Source organism: Scyliorhinus canicula, chromosome 18 (genome assembly GCF_902713615.1).
Source record: "Scyliorhinus canicula chromosome 18, sScyCan1.1, whole genome shotgun sequence".
Lineage (NCBI taxonomy): Eukaryota > Metazoa > Chordata > Chondrichthyes > Carcharhiniformes > Scyliorhinidae > Scyliorhinus > Scyliorhinus canicula.
This window is the reverse complement of record NC_052163.1, coordinates 16,660,269-16,678,557: the sequence shown is the minus strand read 5'-3', so window position 1 is coordinate 16,678,557 and position 18,289 is coordinate 16,660,269. Positions and strand designations below refer to the sequence as shown.

The following is an 18,289-nucleotide window of genomic DNA, read 5'->3' as shown; positions in this document are numbered from 1 at the left end:
TGAAAATCTAGTGGTAGGACACTGTGGCCAGCAACCTTTGAGAATTCTACCTGGCAATCATGGTGAAGGATTGTGATGGTGGGGGATGGGATGCAGTTGCGTTCCAGGCAATTGAGGGTCAGGCATCAATTGGCAGGTGTAGGTGGAGAAGGCGTGGTTGTGGTGTTGGATCAGCATTTGTAGTCAGGGGGTCAGATCTCAGTTTTCAGATTGGTGCTGAAGAAATAAGGTTGCTGGCTTTGTTGGAAAATGGTATTGTGCACATTAACTCCAGAAATTTATACACCTTGTTAAAGGCCAGGCATAATATTCGGCACTTGCTTCACAAACGACCTTGAGTCCATCCGTGAAGTCAGATCTGGAGGTGTAAAGCTGACAGAGGATCACCGCTTCTTCGCTGAGTGTCGAAGGGCCACTGGAGGGGGTTTCTTTCCCAACATTGATTTTTGGCTGCGGGTCCTGAGTCTTCATTCTCCTAGGGGACGACTCTTGGATGCACCGTAGGTTTAGTCTCTTGCCTCTTGGCAGGTTCCAGAGATGTTGAGGGCATCACCCCATCCAGAGTAGTCTCTGCAGTTGAGGGTTCCCTGTTATGAAGATGATCCATGTGCTTTTTTACAGTCCGCTTCCTGGTCTTGACCTTGAATGACAATGGGCCAGTCTTCTCAACTACTGCTCCCTGGACTGTCTCCAAAATTGTCAATGTAGGCAGTATCTCCTGCCCTGAAATTTCTATCGGGTCACTGAGTGTCATAATGTTTCTTTTGATTCTCCTGTTTTGACTCCACTTTCCCAATTAAGTTAGGAAACAGTAGACTGAGACTAGTCTGGAGGTGTCCGCCCATCAGCATTCCACTGGTGCAACCTCCATCATCACATATTTTTAAAAATTTTTAAATAAATTTAGCGTACCCAATTATATTTTCCAATTAAGGGGCAATTTAGCGTGGCCAATCCACCTATCCTGCACATCTTTTTTGGGTTGTGGGGGCGAAACCCACGCAGACACGGGGAGAATGTGCAAACTCCTCATGGACGGGATTCGAACACAGGTCCTCAGCGCCGTAGGCAGCAATGCTAACCACTGTGCCACCGTGCTGCCCCTCCATTGTCACATATGACGTGCTCCTATAGTTGAAAAGAAACCAAACTAGTTTGGTATCGAGCGAGTCGGTGGTCTGTTCCCTCATATTGTTTTTAAATGATTGGACTACCTGGCCGGCCAAGCCATGAGAAGAGGGGTGGTAAGGCGCCGTCCAAATGTGCTTCATCAATTGGTCTTCGCGAAAGCCTGGAATTCTCCACTGGTGAAGGGGGTCCCATTGTTGGACACGAGGACCTCTGGTATCCCACGAGTGCTAAATGATTGCCGGAGTTTTTCTATAGTGTCACCGGAAGTCATGGGTGTCGACCAAGAGTAAAATCGTGACCACATAAATGGCCCTTTGAAGTCCACGTGTACCTGTACCCAAGGCCTGTCTAGCAATTCCCACAGGTGCAGTCAGGTCAACAGCAGGAGCTTCTGATTCACTGGACATGATGGGCACTGTTTCATCAAATGTTCAATGTCGGAATCAACCCCAGGCCACCAGACATAGCTCCTGGAGAGCATTTTCATCTTGGAGACTCCTGGGTGATCACAGTAGAGCTCCTTCAAGATGTGGCGCTGGCCAGGGTGATGGACAACCACACGAGCTCCTCCGAGGATGATACAATCTTCCATGCCGAATTCTTGGCATTTAGATAGGAGGCTTCAGGTCCTCAGTAGGGTGTCATTGAATTCTGCTGTTTAGGATCATATGACGCAGTTTTGCTAGCATAGGTTCTTTCTGGATCCATGTCTACATCTCCCAGGTGGACACAGGCAGCATGTCCATGAAATGTAAAGTCATGATGACCTCGTCTGTTCTTTGTTGGTGGGAAGGGGGGGGGGGGGGGCGACGAGCTTATGGGTAATGGTAGATGACTTGGGGCGTCAGCATTGGCCATGTGCGTTCCTGGGAGGTGCTCAAAGGAATATGCTGCCAACAAGAGAACCAAGCGCTAAACTGAGCTAATGGGTGGGTTCGCCGTGTCCTCCTTAAAAAGGCCCAACAGGGGTTTATGGGCCGTTATTATCATAAAGTGTCGACCTATGAATGGAATTTCATCACACTGAATATCATGGTCAAACCCTCTTTTTTTGATTTGTACATAGTGTCGCTCTGCATCTGCCAGGGTTTGCGACGCATATGCAGTCAGTCGCTCGGTACCATCGTCCCAAAGATGGGAGAGTACTGCCCCTGCTCCATAGGGAGAGTTGTCGCATGTTAGTATCAGCAGCCTTATTGGATCAGTGCGACAAGATATTGGACAACAGCAGCTGTTGCTTCAATGTTGTGAATGCTTCGTCCTGTGGTGCCTGCTACGACCACTTCTGGTTTTTCTTTAGCAACGCGTGTGGGGGTGCCAGTAAGATGGCCATGTTGGGGATTTCTCATAATAATTCATGAGTCCTAGGAACAACTTCAATTCCATAATGTTTTGTGGGGCCGGTTCCTTTTATGGCGTTCACTTTGTCCTCCATAGGGTGCAGGCCGTCCTTGTTGACGTGGTAACTGAGGTATGTAACCTCGCTCGCCTGAAATACATACGTTTCCCTGAGAATCATCGCAGGACTTCCTCCAAGTTTGCCAGGTGTTCTTTGTCGGTGGTTCCTGTGATTAACACATCATTTAGGTACACTGCCACCCCACACAACCCTTGAAAGATATTTTCCATTACGTGCTGCAAATGGCACATGCCGATGAGACTCCAAAAGTGAAGTGGGTGTATTCATCCAATCCTTTATTGATGTTGATGGTGACAAATTTCCTGGATGTTATATTGAGCTCCAGATGAGGTTGTGCATGACTAATGTCCAGCATGGTAATTGTGTGACCTCCGGTCAGTTTTGCGTAGTGACCTTCAGATACATGGCATGGGGTAGCAGTCACAGCAGGAGGCTCATTGACGAATTTCCTGGATACTGTATTGAGCTCCAGTTGAAGCGGCACATGGCTAATGTCTAGCATGGTAAGCGTGTGACCTCCAATCAGCTTTGCGTAGTGACCATTGATAGGTGGCATGGGGTAGTAGTCAAGGCAGGAGGCTTGGTTGCTAGTCAATTTATGGTCTCCACAAAGACCTACCGACTTGTCAAGTTTTAGTACTGGATACACATGCGCAGCTCATTCCGCAAACTGTATGAGGTGTATTATGCCGAGGCACTCCATACGCCAAAGTTCGGCATCTACCTTGGCGAGCAATACATAGGGGACCGGTGGTGCCCTGAAATATTTAAGCAGGGCCTCCGGGTCTACGTAGATCTTTGCCCTTGCTTCTTTGATCTTGCCAAGGCCTCCTGAAACACCTCGGGATATTTCCTGACGGCGTCATATAGGCCCCTGATGTGTATCCTAAAGATCTGCTGCCTCTCCAATTGGATTGTTTGCTGCTAGTCTCTGCTCAGAAGACTGGTCCTAGTCCTTGTACGACTATTATGAGAAGTTAAACCATTAGTTGCCCATGGACGACTGAGGTAACGGTTCGTAGAGTCCCACATATATGTGCCCAACCTGGCCCTGCTGTCCCGTACAGACAGATGGCATGATGCCGCTTGGAGGCACCTGAAGGTCTGTTCCCCCACAATCTAGGTGGCGACTCCATTTCTATAATAATATTTATTAGTGTCACAAGTAAGTTTACATTACCACTGCAATGAAGTTACTGTGAAAATCCCCTCGTCGTCACATTATGGCGCCTGTTCGAGCACAATTCAGAATGTCAAAATCACCTAACTTGGGACTTGTGGGAGGATACCGGAGCACCCGGAGGAAACCCACGCAGACACGGGGAGAATGAGCATACAGACAGTGACCCAAACCAAGAATCAAGCCCGGGTCCCTGGCACTATGAGGCAACAGTGTTAACCACTGTTCTATCGTGCCACCCACTTCCATTTCCAAGGGCTGATTGTGGACCTGAAGTTTCATTTTGATAGGGGCAACTTTAAGGGTGGTGATGCAGTTCAACTGCATTAGTGTGTCCTGTTCGGCTGGTGGATTTGCTGTGTCTGGGCCTGAGGTGGCTTTGGCTTCCGGCCTGGGCGGGACGCATACTGATGATTCTGGCAGCCTTGCCTTAGGCGTATCCTTTGACCAAAGGTACAGCCCTCTTGTGACTGCTCCCCAAAGTCCTCTGTGGAAGCTTTTCTAAAAGAGTCCTGGGGTTTCATAGCCGTCGGCCCATGCTCCTGTGTGCCGAGGCTGAGTAATGACCAGGTGGTGGGTGGGCACAGAGGTGCTCTTAGATATGGGTGATTTCCAACACTGAGCATGCTGCAGTCCATTGAACCTTGGACTTCCTGGGCCCCTTTTTCGGCATTTTCCAGCGACAGCGCCATTTCTATGGCTCTTTTAATATCCAGGGCAGTTCTCTGTGTTGCAACATCATTTATCCCACATCCCAACCGGTCCCGTGGCATCTCCAGCAGAGATGGCCCATACTCTCAGTACTCAGCCAGTTTCCTAAGCCTGGTCAGGACCACTGTTACATGCTCTCCAGGAAGTCTCTCGGCTGTATGAACCCTGTAACGCTGGAGAATAACTGATGATCTCAGGTTGTCGTGGTTTTCCACCAAGTCCACCAGCTCAGTAAAAGTTTTGAGTTCAGGGCCTCTGGGTAAGTCAGGCTCTTAATGATGCTGAATGTCTGGGCTCCACAGGCAATCAAGCAGATTAGCTTCTGTCGGTCATCAACCTCTACGCCATTCGCACAAAATAAATAGCGCATTCTTTCGGCAAACCCTCCATGCCCGCATCATATGGCTTGAGTTACCAAATGATGGTATTTTCTCGGTTCCCTTTGTACATTTCTTAGCGGAGGCATTTTTCTTTTAAGCAGGGCTGTCCAGAATCCTGTTTTTGCTCCTCGTTGCCAGTGTAGTAATTCAGGAGACATGAAGATAAAGGTTAAATCTTATTTCATTTTAACTCAAAAATAAAGCTGCACTTGTGGCATACAAAACTAGTGTCCCAGCCAACAACAAACAGGAACTTCCAGTCCAAGTCTGCGACAGCATTTAAAAGGCTCGATAACAAGTCCCAGCTGGATGGTTCTCAACCTGTTAGCATAGGAACTTGTACTCAACAAGCCCCACAGGGAGAACAATGAGTGATTCCTCATGAGGGGTACCACAATTAGCTAATGTTTTGTATGCAAATGCGATCCCCATTTTCCCTTCCTTACTCCCTGTGCACATCTCACTTCACCAGACCTTTTCCACTTCATAGCTTGAGTGGAGGCCTCCTGCTAGGCCCGTGAGCACGTCAGAAGGGTAAATCTAATAGTAGCCCAGCAATTACTTTCCCATGATTTTTATCTTTTGGTATGCAAAAACTGTTGATAGGTTCACCATTAATATTTTCTCAAATCTTAAAAAAGCAAGAAATGTTATTTATCCTCAAAAGTAGTTGTATTAATACGTAAGTTATGTATTCATTTGTTTTGCTCTAAAATAATTGTTTTTTCACAGGACAAAGAACCTAGAGGCATTATTCCACTTGAAAACCTAAGCATCCGAGAAGTAGAGGATTCCAAAAAGCCAGTGAGTTCGTCAGAAATTCTGACATTCAAAATATTGCTTTACACAGTGGTTAGCACTGCTGCCTCACAGCGCTAGGGACCTGGGTTCAATTCCGACCTCGGGTGACTGTGTGGAGGTTGCACATTTTCCCCGTGTCTGCGTCGGCTTCCTCTGGGTGTTCCAGTTTCCTTCCACAGTCCAAAAATATGCAGGTTAGGTGATTGACCATGTTAAATTTGCCCTTTGTGTCCAAAGGCTCGGTGGGGTTGTGGGGTTAAGGTGGGGCGGCCTAGGATGCTCTTTCAGAGAGTCGGTGCAGACCCGATGGGCAGAATGGTCTCTGTTTGCACTGTAGGGATTCTATGATTTGATACCTTAACTATCAAATTTCTATGTTAAATTATTTATATGCCATCAGTCCTAGTCCTTGGGGAAAATTTGTGTAAAATATTTAAACGACTTGTGATGTAAGCAATACATAACAAATACTGAAGGGAAAGAATTGTATTTTATTCAGTAGCGTATAAAGTCAAGCTATTCAAGATATTAACAGGGAAAGGCAGGGTGGATAAAGATAAACTATTTTGACTGGTTGCAGATTCTAAAACTAGAGGGCATAGTCTAAAAATTAGGGCTAGACCGTTCAGGAGAGATGTCAGGAAGCACTTGTTCACACAAAAGGTAGTGGAGGTTCGGAACTCTCCCAAAAACAGCAGTTGAAGTGAGAACAGTTGTTGATTTTAAATTTGAGATAGATTTTTGTTAAACAAAGATATTAAGGGATATGGACCCAAGACGGGTATGGAGTTAGACCACATATCAGCCATGATCTCATTAAATGGAGGAACAAGCTCGGGGTGGGAGGGGGGGGGGGGGGGGGGGGGGGGGCGCTGAAGGCCTTTGAAGTGGTTTTGAAGTACAGTCACTGTTGTAATGCAAGAAATTTGCCAGCCAATTAGTGCACAATAAGCTCCCACAATCAACAATGTAAAAATGACCATTTCATCAATCAGTTTGTGTGCTGCAGTGTTTTTTTAAATGTCTCCTTTGAAAGGGAGAAGTCACTATTTTTCATAAAGTAGGAACAAAGGAACAGGAGTAGGCCATTCACCCCCGAGCTTGTTCCTCCATTTAATGAGATCATGGCTGATATGTGGTCTAACTCCATACCCGTCTTGGACCCACATCCCTTAATATCTTTGCTGAACAAAAATCTATCTCAAATTTAAAATTAACAACTGTTCTAGCTTCAACTGCTGTTTTTGGGAGAGTTCCGAACCTCCACTACCTTTTGTGTGAACAAGTGCTTCCTAACATCTCTCCTGAACGGTCTAGCCTTAATTTTTAGACTATGCCCTCTAGTTTTAGAATCTGCAACCAGTCAAAATAGTTTATCTTTATCCACCCTGTCTTTCCCTGTTAATATCTTGAATAGCTTGATGGAGGTTTCAATGGAGACAGTGTTCAAGGTGTAAGCCTCTGATTGCTTCCATGGATTAGTTTGTTGACTGGCTTGAAATGACTTGTAAAAAGGTAAAACAATTTATATTCAGGATGGCTGCACATCTCAAAGCATTGACAGCCTTTGAAGTGCTTTTGAAGTGTAGTCACTGTTGTAATGCAAGAAACTTGCCAGCCAATTAATGCACAGTAAGCTCCTACAATCAACAATGTGAAAATGACCATTTAATCAATCAGTTTGTGTGATGTAGATTCAGGAATAGATAGTAACCAGGACATCAAGCATAATTTCCCTGCTCTTCTTCAGAATGGTGCTGAGAGGGCAGGCGGGGCCTCAGTTTAAAGCTCATCCAAAAGAAGGTACCTCTAAAAGTGCAGTACTGTCTCAGTGTTGCAGCACTGGAGTGCCAGCTTTGAGAGTGCTTCCGAATCACAGTTGACCTACGCAACTGATATAAACATCACTGATCTGCTCCAAATTGTAAACCTACTCAATACAGAGATGGAGAGAGGAAAATAATGAAAATATCTAAGTAATGGTTGCTCCCATATTGACAAATGTTGGGACTGGTTAGCTCAGTTATCTTGATGGTTAGCAATGTGATTCAGAATAACAGCAACAGTATTGGTTCAGTTCCCATTTGGCTTAGGGTGTACTTGGGACCTGCTCATGAGAATGGAAGCCAATAGCAAACCACTGATACAATATGCTACGGCAATTGTTTAGGAGATGAAGGTGTAGCGGAAAGGATAATGCAAGAGGGAGGGCTTTAGCTGCCTGGATCACCGGGGAAGGTGGGACCTGTACAAGTCGGATGGGTTGCAGCTGAACAAGAACGGGACGAACATCCTTATACATAGAACATACAGTGCAGAAGGAGGCCATTCGGCCCATCGCGTCTGCACCAACCCACTTAAGCCTTCACTTCAACCCTATCCCTGTAACCTAATAACCCCATTTAACCTTTTTGGAGACTAAGGGTAATTTAGCATGGCCAATCCACCTAACCTGCACGTTTTTGGATTGAGGGAGGAAACCAGAGTACCCGGAGGAAACCCAAGCTGGCACGGGGAGAACGTGCAGACACTGCACAGGCAGTGACCCAGCGGGGAATCGGACCTGGGGCCCTGGCGCTGTGAAGCCACAGTGCTACCGTGCTGCCCTATGGGGAGGTTTGTTAGTTCTGTTTGGGCAGGGGGTGGGTGGGGTTTAAATGAATTTGGTAAGATGATTGGACACGGAGTGGAGGTACAGTAGGGGGTGAAGCACAGCCAAATATAGAAGAAAAACCAAGTCAATCTGGAAGGAAGAGTTAAGACAGGGCACAAGGGAATATGCCGTGGTTGGATGTAATTTATTTTAATGCAAGGAAGCTTTTGGGTAAGGCAGATGAAATTGAGCCTGTTGATTAACACATGGGAGTACAATATTATTGTTACCACATAGACATGGTTGAGAGAGAGGCAGGACTGGCGACACAATACTTTGGGGTCGAGAATCTTCAGGTGAGGGGGCCGCGGGGAAGGTAAAAGAGGAGATGGTGTTACATTATTGATTAAGGAGTCAATTATTGCAGTGAGGAGGGTTGATATCTTAGCAGGCTCCTCATTGAGGCCATGTAGGTACAACATAAGAACAAAAAAGGAGGCAATCACTTTGTTGGCAGTGTATTATACTGCATCCAAGAGAGCTTTTTGAGCCAGCATATAAAATGTCCTGCAAGAGAGGGGATGGTACTGGACCTAATTTTAAGGAATGAAGCCAGGTGGTTGGTAGAAGTGCCAAGGGGGAGCAGTTCGGAGATAGTGACCATAACACGATAAGATTTAAGGTTGTTATTGAAAAGGACAAAGGTGGACCAAAAATAAAGGTTCTGAATTGGGGGAGGACTAGATTTAATGTGATTGGGTCAAAGTGGACTGGAAACAGCCACTTCTAAGAAAGCCCACATCAAAACCGTGGAAGTCATTCAAAAATAAAATAGAGAGTTCAGGGCCAACTTGTGAAGTTAAAAGGTGGGATCAACAGGTCCAGAGAATCCTATGTCAAGGTTATAAAGGATTGGGTAAGGAAGAAAAGGGAGGCTTATGGCAGATACATGGGGCTCATAACAGTGGAAGCCCTAGAAAGTGCAGAGGGATACTTAAAAAATAAATAGGAGAGCACAGAGGCGGCATGAAAAAACACTGGTGGGAAAAATAAAGGAAAATCCTAAGGTGTTTTTCCCAGTATATCAAGGGCTAAAGAGTAACTAGGGAAAGGGTACAGCCCATTCGGCAATCTGTGTGTGGAGTCGTAAGACATAAGTGAGGTTTTAAATGATTTTTTTGCATCTGTGTTCACTATCGAGAAAGATAATGTAGGTATAGAAATCAGGGAGGTGGACTGTGATATAACTGAATAAATTAGTATTGGGGTGAAGAAGATATCAGCGGTTTTAGCGGGCTTAAAAGTGGAAAAATATCCAGCCACAGATGAAATGTGTTTGATGCTGTGTATCAGGCAAGGGAGGAGATTGCAGGGGCTCTGATGCTAATTTTCAAATTCTCTCTGGCCACAGGAGAGGTGTCAGAGAGCTGGAGGACAGCTAACATGATACCATTATTCAATAAGTGAAATAGGGATACACCAGGTAATTACGGGAAATTATTAGGAAAAGTTCTGAGGGACAACATTAATCTCCACTTGAAGAGGCAAGGATTAATCCAGGATAGGCAGCATGACTTTGTCGCAGAGATCATGAAAATTTGATTGCATTTTTTAAGGATGTGACTAGGTGGCAGAAGGTCTTCGTCGAGGGTTGGTTTTGCTATTGGAAGCTTGTGTCCAGCAGCGTTTGGTGCTGGGCCCCTTGTTGTTTGTAGTGTACATCAGATGAGAAAGTAGGAGGTATGACCAGTAATTTTGCAGATGACATGAAAATTGGCACTGTGGTAAATAGCGAGGAGGAAAGCCTTGGATTACAGAATGGCATAATTGGGCTGGTTAGTTGTGTATCACAGTGGCAAATGGAATTTAATCCTGAAAAGTGAGAATTGATGCATTTTGGGTAGACAAACAAGGCATGGGAATACATAATTAACGGTAGGATTCTAAGAAGTACAGAGGATTAGAGGGACTTTGGGGTGCATGTTGGAGGTCCCTGAAGGCAGCAGGACAGCTAGATAAGATGGTTAAAAAGACGTATGGAATACTTGCCTGAGGTTATGATGGAGCTGTATAAAATGCTCGTTTGGCTGTGTGCACGCCACACTGTAGGAACAACGTGATTTCACCAGAGAGGGTGCAGAAGAGAAACACCAGGATGTTGCCTTGGCTGGAGAATTTCAGCTATGAAGAATGGCTGGTTAGGCTGGAGTTGTTTTCCTTACAGCAGTGAAGTGTGAGGGATCTGATTGAGGGGTACAAAATTATGAGGAACATAGATAGGATGGAATTTTTCCCTTGGTTGAGGAGGGAATCTCAATAACCAGGGGGCAATAAATTTAAGTTAATGCGAGTAGAATTAGAGGGGCTTGAAGAAGAGCATTTTTACCCAGAGGGTGGTGTGAATCTGGAACTCACTTGCCTGGAAGAGTGATAGAGGTGGGAACCCTCACAATATTTAAGAAGCATTTAGATCAGCACTTCAATGCCATAGCATACATGGCTATGGACCAAGTGCTGGAAATGGGTTTAGAATAGTGTCATGTGAGTGTCCCTTTAAGAAAGGCTTTTGGCTTATCACATGGTTTCAATATGTCATTTTGTGGTTGGAGCTGGGCTGTGAGGTGAGAGGGGGTTTCAGTTGACTGCTGTGGACTCAGAAAGAGAAAATAATTGTTTTGTCTGTTTCTCTGTTTCATTTTAAAGAGCTGTTCCAGTAAAAAGCACATTACTTGTGGCTAATTTTAAACATATCGTTGTTTTCCGGATAGAGCTTGAATCTGCTGTTTGAGACTGGATCAGAAGTTTCAAGAAAATACTAGTCCCATTCAAATGAGAATGCAGTGTGCTGGGCCACACCCTTTAAAAAGGAGATTTTGGTTTATTGGATTTTGTTATTGAATTGGAACAGTTAAGGGGGGATTCATGAAGTGTTATACATAGATTATTGTAGCTGTGTGGTGTCTCTATGTTTGTAATTGATAAAGATTCTTGCTGTGTTCATTTATTTATATATATTATATATATATGTTAACTACGTTCTTGGAATAAACCTTGTTATGATTAAAGTGTATAGGAAGTCTGATGAATCACACCTGAAGCCAAGGCTTTTGTGCTCATCCTAGCCAAATTCAACATAAAGGTTATAAGTCAGGTGAACTTCATAATACACTTTGGAGTTTCTAAGGCCTGGCCCATAAGGTGCTTGATGGCTGGCGAAACGCAATCGGGCGGACAATAACGTGTGGGCCAGAAATTGAGTCATTCATGCTCCGATGCCCAACAACGGCCTGAAAGCATTTCATACCGCACCACGGGGGGTACGGCCTGCAGTGGGCTGTGAGTTGGAATGCCCAGGCACAGAACACCATTGCCGCAGCCTGCAAGGCAGCCATGTGGCTTTGCATGCTGCTGATTGCCCAATGTGAACTTAGCACCAGGAATCATATGGGTGCCTCCCCAGGCCACCCCCTAGGTATCCTCTAGTCCCAGTTAACCCAGCAATGGGATGAGCATGCTCCAGCGCAACCAGTGCCACCTTCTTGGCTGGGATGAGGGTGCGTGGGGAGTGGAGTACCTATATGTCAGGCTCTCCAATGCCAATCCCGGCCCTGTCGTATCACACACTGGCATGTATTGGAATTGCACTAGTTCCATGTGGTGCTGGTGCTAGCCCATTAACATATCCTGAATTGCTCCAGGACAGCGCCGCTTTCAGGGCCATAGAACACTCGCAATTTAGTCCCGACATCAGCACTTAGTCTCTCAAATGGAGAATTACTCCTATGAGCTTTCACAAGCAGATTGTTGTTTCCAAATTTCTTTAGCCATGATTCTGTGATCCTTATCCTTTTAAATTTCAGAATTGCTTTGAGCTCTATATTCCTGATAACAAAGACCAGTTTATTAAGGCTTGCAAGACTGAGGCTGATGGGCGAGTGGTAGAAGGCAGTCACACGGTTTACAGGATATCTGCACCAACCCCAGAGGAAAAAGATGAATGGATAAAGTGCATCAAGTGAGCAAATAATTAAATGCATCATTCGAACTATAGAAACTGACAATGGTTGAGATTTTATGCTTAGCACGTGTTCTTGCCCGTCCCGGTGTAAAAGTCGCAGGCAAGCCCATCGCAGCTCTGGCAGCATGGCCCTGAAGCCACTTATGAGTCAGCAGGCCAGTTAGTGGCTTGAAGCAAAACTTCTGCCCTGAAGACCCACCTTTGAGAGTGGCTGGCAGCTCCCTGGTGCCTCCAGGAGCATTGGCCACTGCTGTGACTGCCCAATAGCAATACAACCAGATACTGAAGTGTTATGGGTATCACTAGGGTGAAACCCGCAGACCCTAGGGAGCTGGAGAGGGGTGTGGGATTGGGGTGGGTAGGTCAGGTTGGGAGGGGAAATGTGGCAATGGAAAGACCTGTGGAGGTGGGGGGGGGGGGGGGGGGGGGGGGGAAGGTACACCAAAGTGTACCTTCCTATAAAGGAGGAATCATTAACTTGCGCCGGACTTCACATCTGGTTTCGCCCACAGCACAGTGGATACATTTGCAGGTGGGCCAGGACAATGTCCTTAATTTGCCAGTAATTGGCCACTGAAAGGCTCTATTGGTCCATGGGCTGCCCAATGCTGTGTGTTAAATTGTGGCAGGGTGGGTGCGTAGACACTGACAATGGTCTTCTTGGCTTTGCACATAATTCTATTCCCCTGCCCCCTTCCAACTTGCCCCGGGGCGTATAACTTTTAGCCCCATGTAATTTTTATACATTTGCAAATATATGCCTTCAAAGAATTAAGAACATTATTTCAGTTGTAAATTAAGTTTAAAATGGATACTTGCTTATGCAGTTGTTGAGTTGGATGGGATACAGAGGCCTGCTTTTCGTATCTGTGATTCCCCTCTTTTTTTTTGTCCTTGTGAATCATCTGTTCTCTTGATTGCGTGAGACCTCCAGGGCAGGATTCTCCAGCCTCCCAACCACGTTTCTCGGCAACGGGATGCGGTATGCCATTCATTCAGGCGGGATTCTGTTCCTGGTGCTTCCCACCCGGGAAACCTGACCAGGGGTGGGGGATGTCAATCTACTATCCCCCCCCCCCCCCCCGAGACTATACTTCCCTCTGTGCCCCCGTTGGGGACTATATTTACCTCTGCACCATCGGAGAGATCCCCTCGACTGCCGCACGCCTGGCCAGTCATGGTGTAAATGGTCAAGACTCCTTGATAGGGGACAGTCCGGAGAGAGTGTTCGCTAATGATATTGTAACGTATTCAAATATGGTTCCCGGGCTCCCGTGGTATCATTCTCACGGCTTGTCCAGAGAAGGGGTGGAAATTCCAAAACGCCATCACGCTGGAGAGAATCACTTTTTCGATTCTTTACAGTCGAAAGATGTGAGAGTTAGATTGATTGACCATGATAAATTGCCCCCTAGTATCTAGGGATGTCTAGGGTTACAAGGAGAGCGGGGGGGGGGGGGGGGGGGGGGGGGGGCGTGGACAGATGAGCAGACATGGGTAGTTTTCTTTCAAAGTGTCGGTATAGACTCGATAGGCTGAATGATCTACTGCACTGTAAGGATTCTATGATGTTGAGCCTGTGCCGTGTTTCTCATGGACGGAGAGAGAGGGCTCACAATTGCCCTCATAGACACCACTACAAGTAACTTATTCAGCCAAGTCATGCCATTGTGCACTTCCATATATTTGGAGGCACTGGACTGCTCCACACAAACTATATAGATTAACCTTTTACAAGGATTCTGTCCGAAATCCACAACAGGTTTGGTGGAAGAATGTAATCATCTTTTGCATTATTTTGTGGATTTTTCATACCTCTTCCACCAAAGTTACAGTAAACCAGACAAAAAGTCTTTTTGTGAACTCTTAGTTTCCAACATTTTTCTTTTGAATGTAGGGCTACTAGGATCTACATTCCTAGATAACATTGTTGGTGCATTAACCGTCTGCTTGATACCTCCTTGTTCCTCATTTTGCCCTATGTACAGCTTTCCCAATGTCCTTTTGTTTTCCCATCCAAATGAATTGGAACACTGCCAGACTGCTTAACGGCTGTAATTATTGAAGAATGAAGCTGGGTGATTGATTTGTTTAGTTTCAGCTATAATGTCTTATGTTCAATGTCTTGATGTTTCTTATTTAGATTATCTTTAACTCTTCTGTCTTACATTTGTTTTGCTTATAGGGCTGCAATCAGTCGTGATCCTTTTTATGAAATGCTGGCAGCAAGAAAGAAGAAAGTTTCCTCAACTAAGAAACATTAATATGATGGCATCTGATGCAGTTTGAGCCAAATATCTAACATGGGTCATATGACCAAAGGAAATCTGTTTTCAAGTGTCAATAACCGCAGTGCATTCTGGGACTGACTACATGCTTGAGCTGGAGAGAAGTGCTGAAAGTTAGAAGGCTCTTAAGACCTTCTGTTACTTGTTCCTCAACTAATGAGGAAATAGTTTTTACTCAGCAATCTCTCAATATTTCCCTCTACACAGCTGGTCTGTTTGTGGAGTCCAGGGCTTCTATTTTACCTCCTGAAAGCTTTATATTTCTTAAGAATCTCGATTTAACATTTTTTGTTGCAAGGGGCCTATGATTCTATCAGCCATATACAAAGGACTGTAATCACTGAAGATCCACATCAGCTCAATGAAATAGGTAGAAAGCCATGGCAAATGGCAATCTCTGAAAATTAGTGAGGTCAACATTGTTAATGCTTCAAGTGCCAATGGACAGCTTGATTGGAATTGGGTACCGTGACTATGATTGATGATATGTTTGGAAAATGAGGGCATCCAGTTGGTCCAGTTTTATGGAGAGAGATGTGTGGTGAGAAAATTGTTTGGAAATGAAGACACTCCTGGAAAGAAGCCAGCCACATTACTACTGAGAATGTTGCGCAAAAAGAATTATCTGCCCATCCGATGATACATTTGACTTTTTTAATTGAAGCTTTTTGTTGGTAGATGTTTCACTTCCATGTTGTTTTCCATTTTTCGATGCACCGGTAGACAAATGCAGAATAAAATGAGATGACTAAGCAGTATTAGTCTATTTATCGGAGCTGTATATAATTAATGTATAGATTTTTTGGGATTATTTTGTATTTGTTCAGTTGGTTTTAAGTTGTGATGATAAATTGGTGTCAGTACTTTTTCATCCTTTACTATTCATACTTGTAATCTAGCACTGACAAGCCAGGTCAAATAAATCAATTTCTGTGTAACCAATTTGGGGATTCACTTTACTGTACTTTAATTATTTTTCTTAATATTTCACAAGATGTGCGCAGCACTGGTTAGGCCAGTATTTGTTGTCCATACCTAATTGCCCTCGGGAAGGTGGTAGCTTGAACTGCTGCAGTCCCACAGTGCTGTTAGGAAGTGTGCCAGGTTTCTGACCCTGGGACAGTGAAGGAACGACATGTGGCTTGGAAGATAATTTGCAGGTACTGGTGTTCCCATGCAACTACTGCCCTTGTACTTCTTGGTAGTAGACATCATGGGTTTGGAAAGTTCCTATCGAAGGAGCCTGGTTGAGTTCCTACAGTGCATCTTGTGTATGACACCCACTTCTGCCACTGATGGAGTGGGAGCTCGTGAATGTTTAAACTGAGTGCCCAATATCTAAGTCATATGATTAATATTTCTATATTACTGGAAATGTGAAATTATTTGTTTGGTTCTATTACTTGTGACTTTTATAAAGGTACTATGGTGTTTCCAATTCAAACATGGCTTATAAAACAAACTAAATCCTTTTCACTGCAAATGTCATATACATTTTCAGACCCTAAAAATGTGATGCTATAGATGCTTATTGCAGATTTTTATTGCTCACATTAAAAATAAAATAATAGACACATTTACGATGACTATTTAAAAAAAAAGGAAATGTAACAATTTTAAGTAAGATTTTGATGAAGTCCTTTGGGCAGATCAGGTTTCGAAAGAAATTGCAGATTTTAATCCACTGGGCAATGGGCCAATTTCTGACAAATGTGAATTAATTTTGCGGTCAGGAGTATGAATTTTGACAGAATCAACACAAAAGCTGCGATCTACCAGCTGCATTGCACCAGAATGGGAGCGCGATGCTGGCAGAGGCCTCCTGTGGGTTTCCCCGACAGCCGGTACGCCTCGCAAAATCTACCCAGGTCTCACAAGGGGTTGTAATTAGGATCAATGGGCAGGACCAAGCCTCATACACCGAAGTAGGTTTAAAACCTGCTTAGGCATGTGAACCAGGGATCTATCAGGCTCCTGGAATCGACCGGCCTCCCCAGGTAGACCCCAGCCAGGCGACATTCAGTACTGGTCCACGTAAAACGACATCGGGGGGGGACACACGAGATGAGTCACCTGGGCCATGGTCAGGCACAGGGCAGAATGGCCCCCAGTCCTCCCTCTTGAATGTGGGCACCTTGGCACTGGAAGGCAGGCAGAAGCACTGCCAGGGTGGTGTTTCCAAGGGTCAGGGCCTGAGAGGGACCAAGCTATTGAAAGAAAGGGTGGGGAGGGGTTTGCAGGGCTTGCATGAAGGGGCCTCTGGAAGGTTGGGGGGCTGGAGGATGGGGGGCCCAAAAGGGTGTGGGCGAAGATCTGAGAAGTGGGGGGGGAAACTCAGCGACCCCATAGCAGGATGCCATCACTTCTGGGGGTAGTACCCATGTGTGTGGAGGGGCAACATTGCCCGTGGGTGGGGGCGCAGTGAATCCTCAAGCTCACTTAGAGATCGGGGCACTCGATCAAAATGGTGGCCCCCATCTCTGAGGAGCTGATCTGGCCAGTGAGTTCAGCTTCCCGGTGATGAAAATAATTATGAGGGTGAGATCTGGTCTCGTTGTGTTCTTGTTTGAGCACGATGTGGCCGTTAAATCGTGGGAGACGCCAAAATCAGGAACAATGCAAGGCACCGATTGGTTTACAAACTAAGGCCCACTCCCGTTGGCGAAATCAGGATCTGTGGCATGGCGAGAAACCAATAATTGGCAATCTCCAAACCAGTCACGGGTACGACCCCCTATCTCATGGCTTCCCATGATCTAACCGTGTCCCTGAAAGCCGTCACGTGGTTAGTACCCTTTTTAAATACATGAAATTGGCGGAATGGCTGTTGTGGGGATCTGAGGAGGTGGGTAGTCAGCTTTGAAGTCGAGCAATCAGCCTGGGTGCTGATCCAGTGCTCGAGGTGGGGTGGGGGGTCGGCCGTGGTTGGGGGGGGGCATTATTGGTGGGGTCACCCCTGTGCTGGGAGGTGGGTGCCCCAGTGCCCACATGTCCGTCATGCCACCCCTGGATCGTCTAAGCCCATGATGGGGGCAGCTCTGGCTACTTCCCATCTGTCAGCCCAGACCCCATGACCCCAACTGACTGTGGCACCATTGCTAATAGGGAATTGGATTTGGCAATTGTAGTAATGTGAGCACTTCACAGCCCCCAAGTGAGTAGGCTTACCATGTCGCAGGTGGGAGTCATTACGTAACATCTCAACCATGTGCAGGGCCCCTAATGACGGACAGCATGTGAAGGAGGCTCTGCTTCAACAAGGGAATGGTGTGGCACCTATGTCATGTCCTTGCAAACTTGCCACTTAGAGGAAGAGAATACCCGCTCGCAGCCCTGAACTTTTATGCCCCAGCATCATTCCAGGGCTCGAGCAGGGACTTATGTGGCAATTCCCAACCAACAGCCTACAAGTGCATCCGTGAAGTCACGGATGCCGTTGCTGGGGCAGTTAACTATATAAATGATGAATGGACCAAGCCCAACAGGATGTTTGGGCAGCATGATGTCCACCATCGCTGGGATGCCCCAGGTCCAGGGGGTAATAGATGGCATGAAAGTCGCTTTGCATGTACAGGGACATCCAGAAGCGTCCTGCATCAACAGGAAGAGGTTCCACTCTCTGAAGGTCCAATTATTGTGCGATCACCACATGTAGATCGTGCATGTGTTTGCACATTTCCCCGGGAGTGTGCACAACACTGCTCCTGCCTGCCGTACAGTGCCACCCAGGCACCTCAGAAAGACCCACCTGCGTCAGGGACACATCC

At 45.9% G+C, this 18,289-nt stretch overlaps 1 protein-coding gene across 6 annotated transcripts in view; it reads left to right on the top strand.

Annotated features, from left to right (window-relative positions):
• The window catches only part of cyth1b (cytohesin 1b), a 289,435-nt gene extending 273,971 nt beyond the window's left edge, over positions 1–15,464 (top strand). For all 6 annotated transcript variants that reach the window (XM_038777860.1, XM_038777858.1, XM_038777859.1 and 3 more), the window contains 3 exons: positions 5,555–5,626; positions 12,077–12,231; positions 14,420–15,464. In XM_038777860.1, coding sequence (XP_038633788.1) covers positions 5,555–5,626; positions 12,077–12,231; positions 14,420–14,498 — 306 coding nt within the window. In that variant the 3' untranslated portion in view covers positions 14,499–15,464. The remainder of the gene's footprint in view (positions 1–5,554; positions 5,627–12,076; positions 12,232–14,419) is intronic.
• Positions 15,465–18,289: the final 2,825 nt, after the last annotated feature.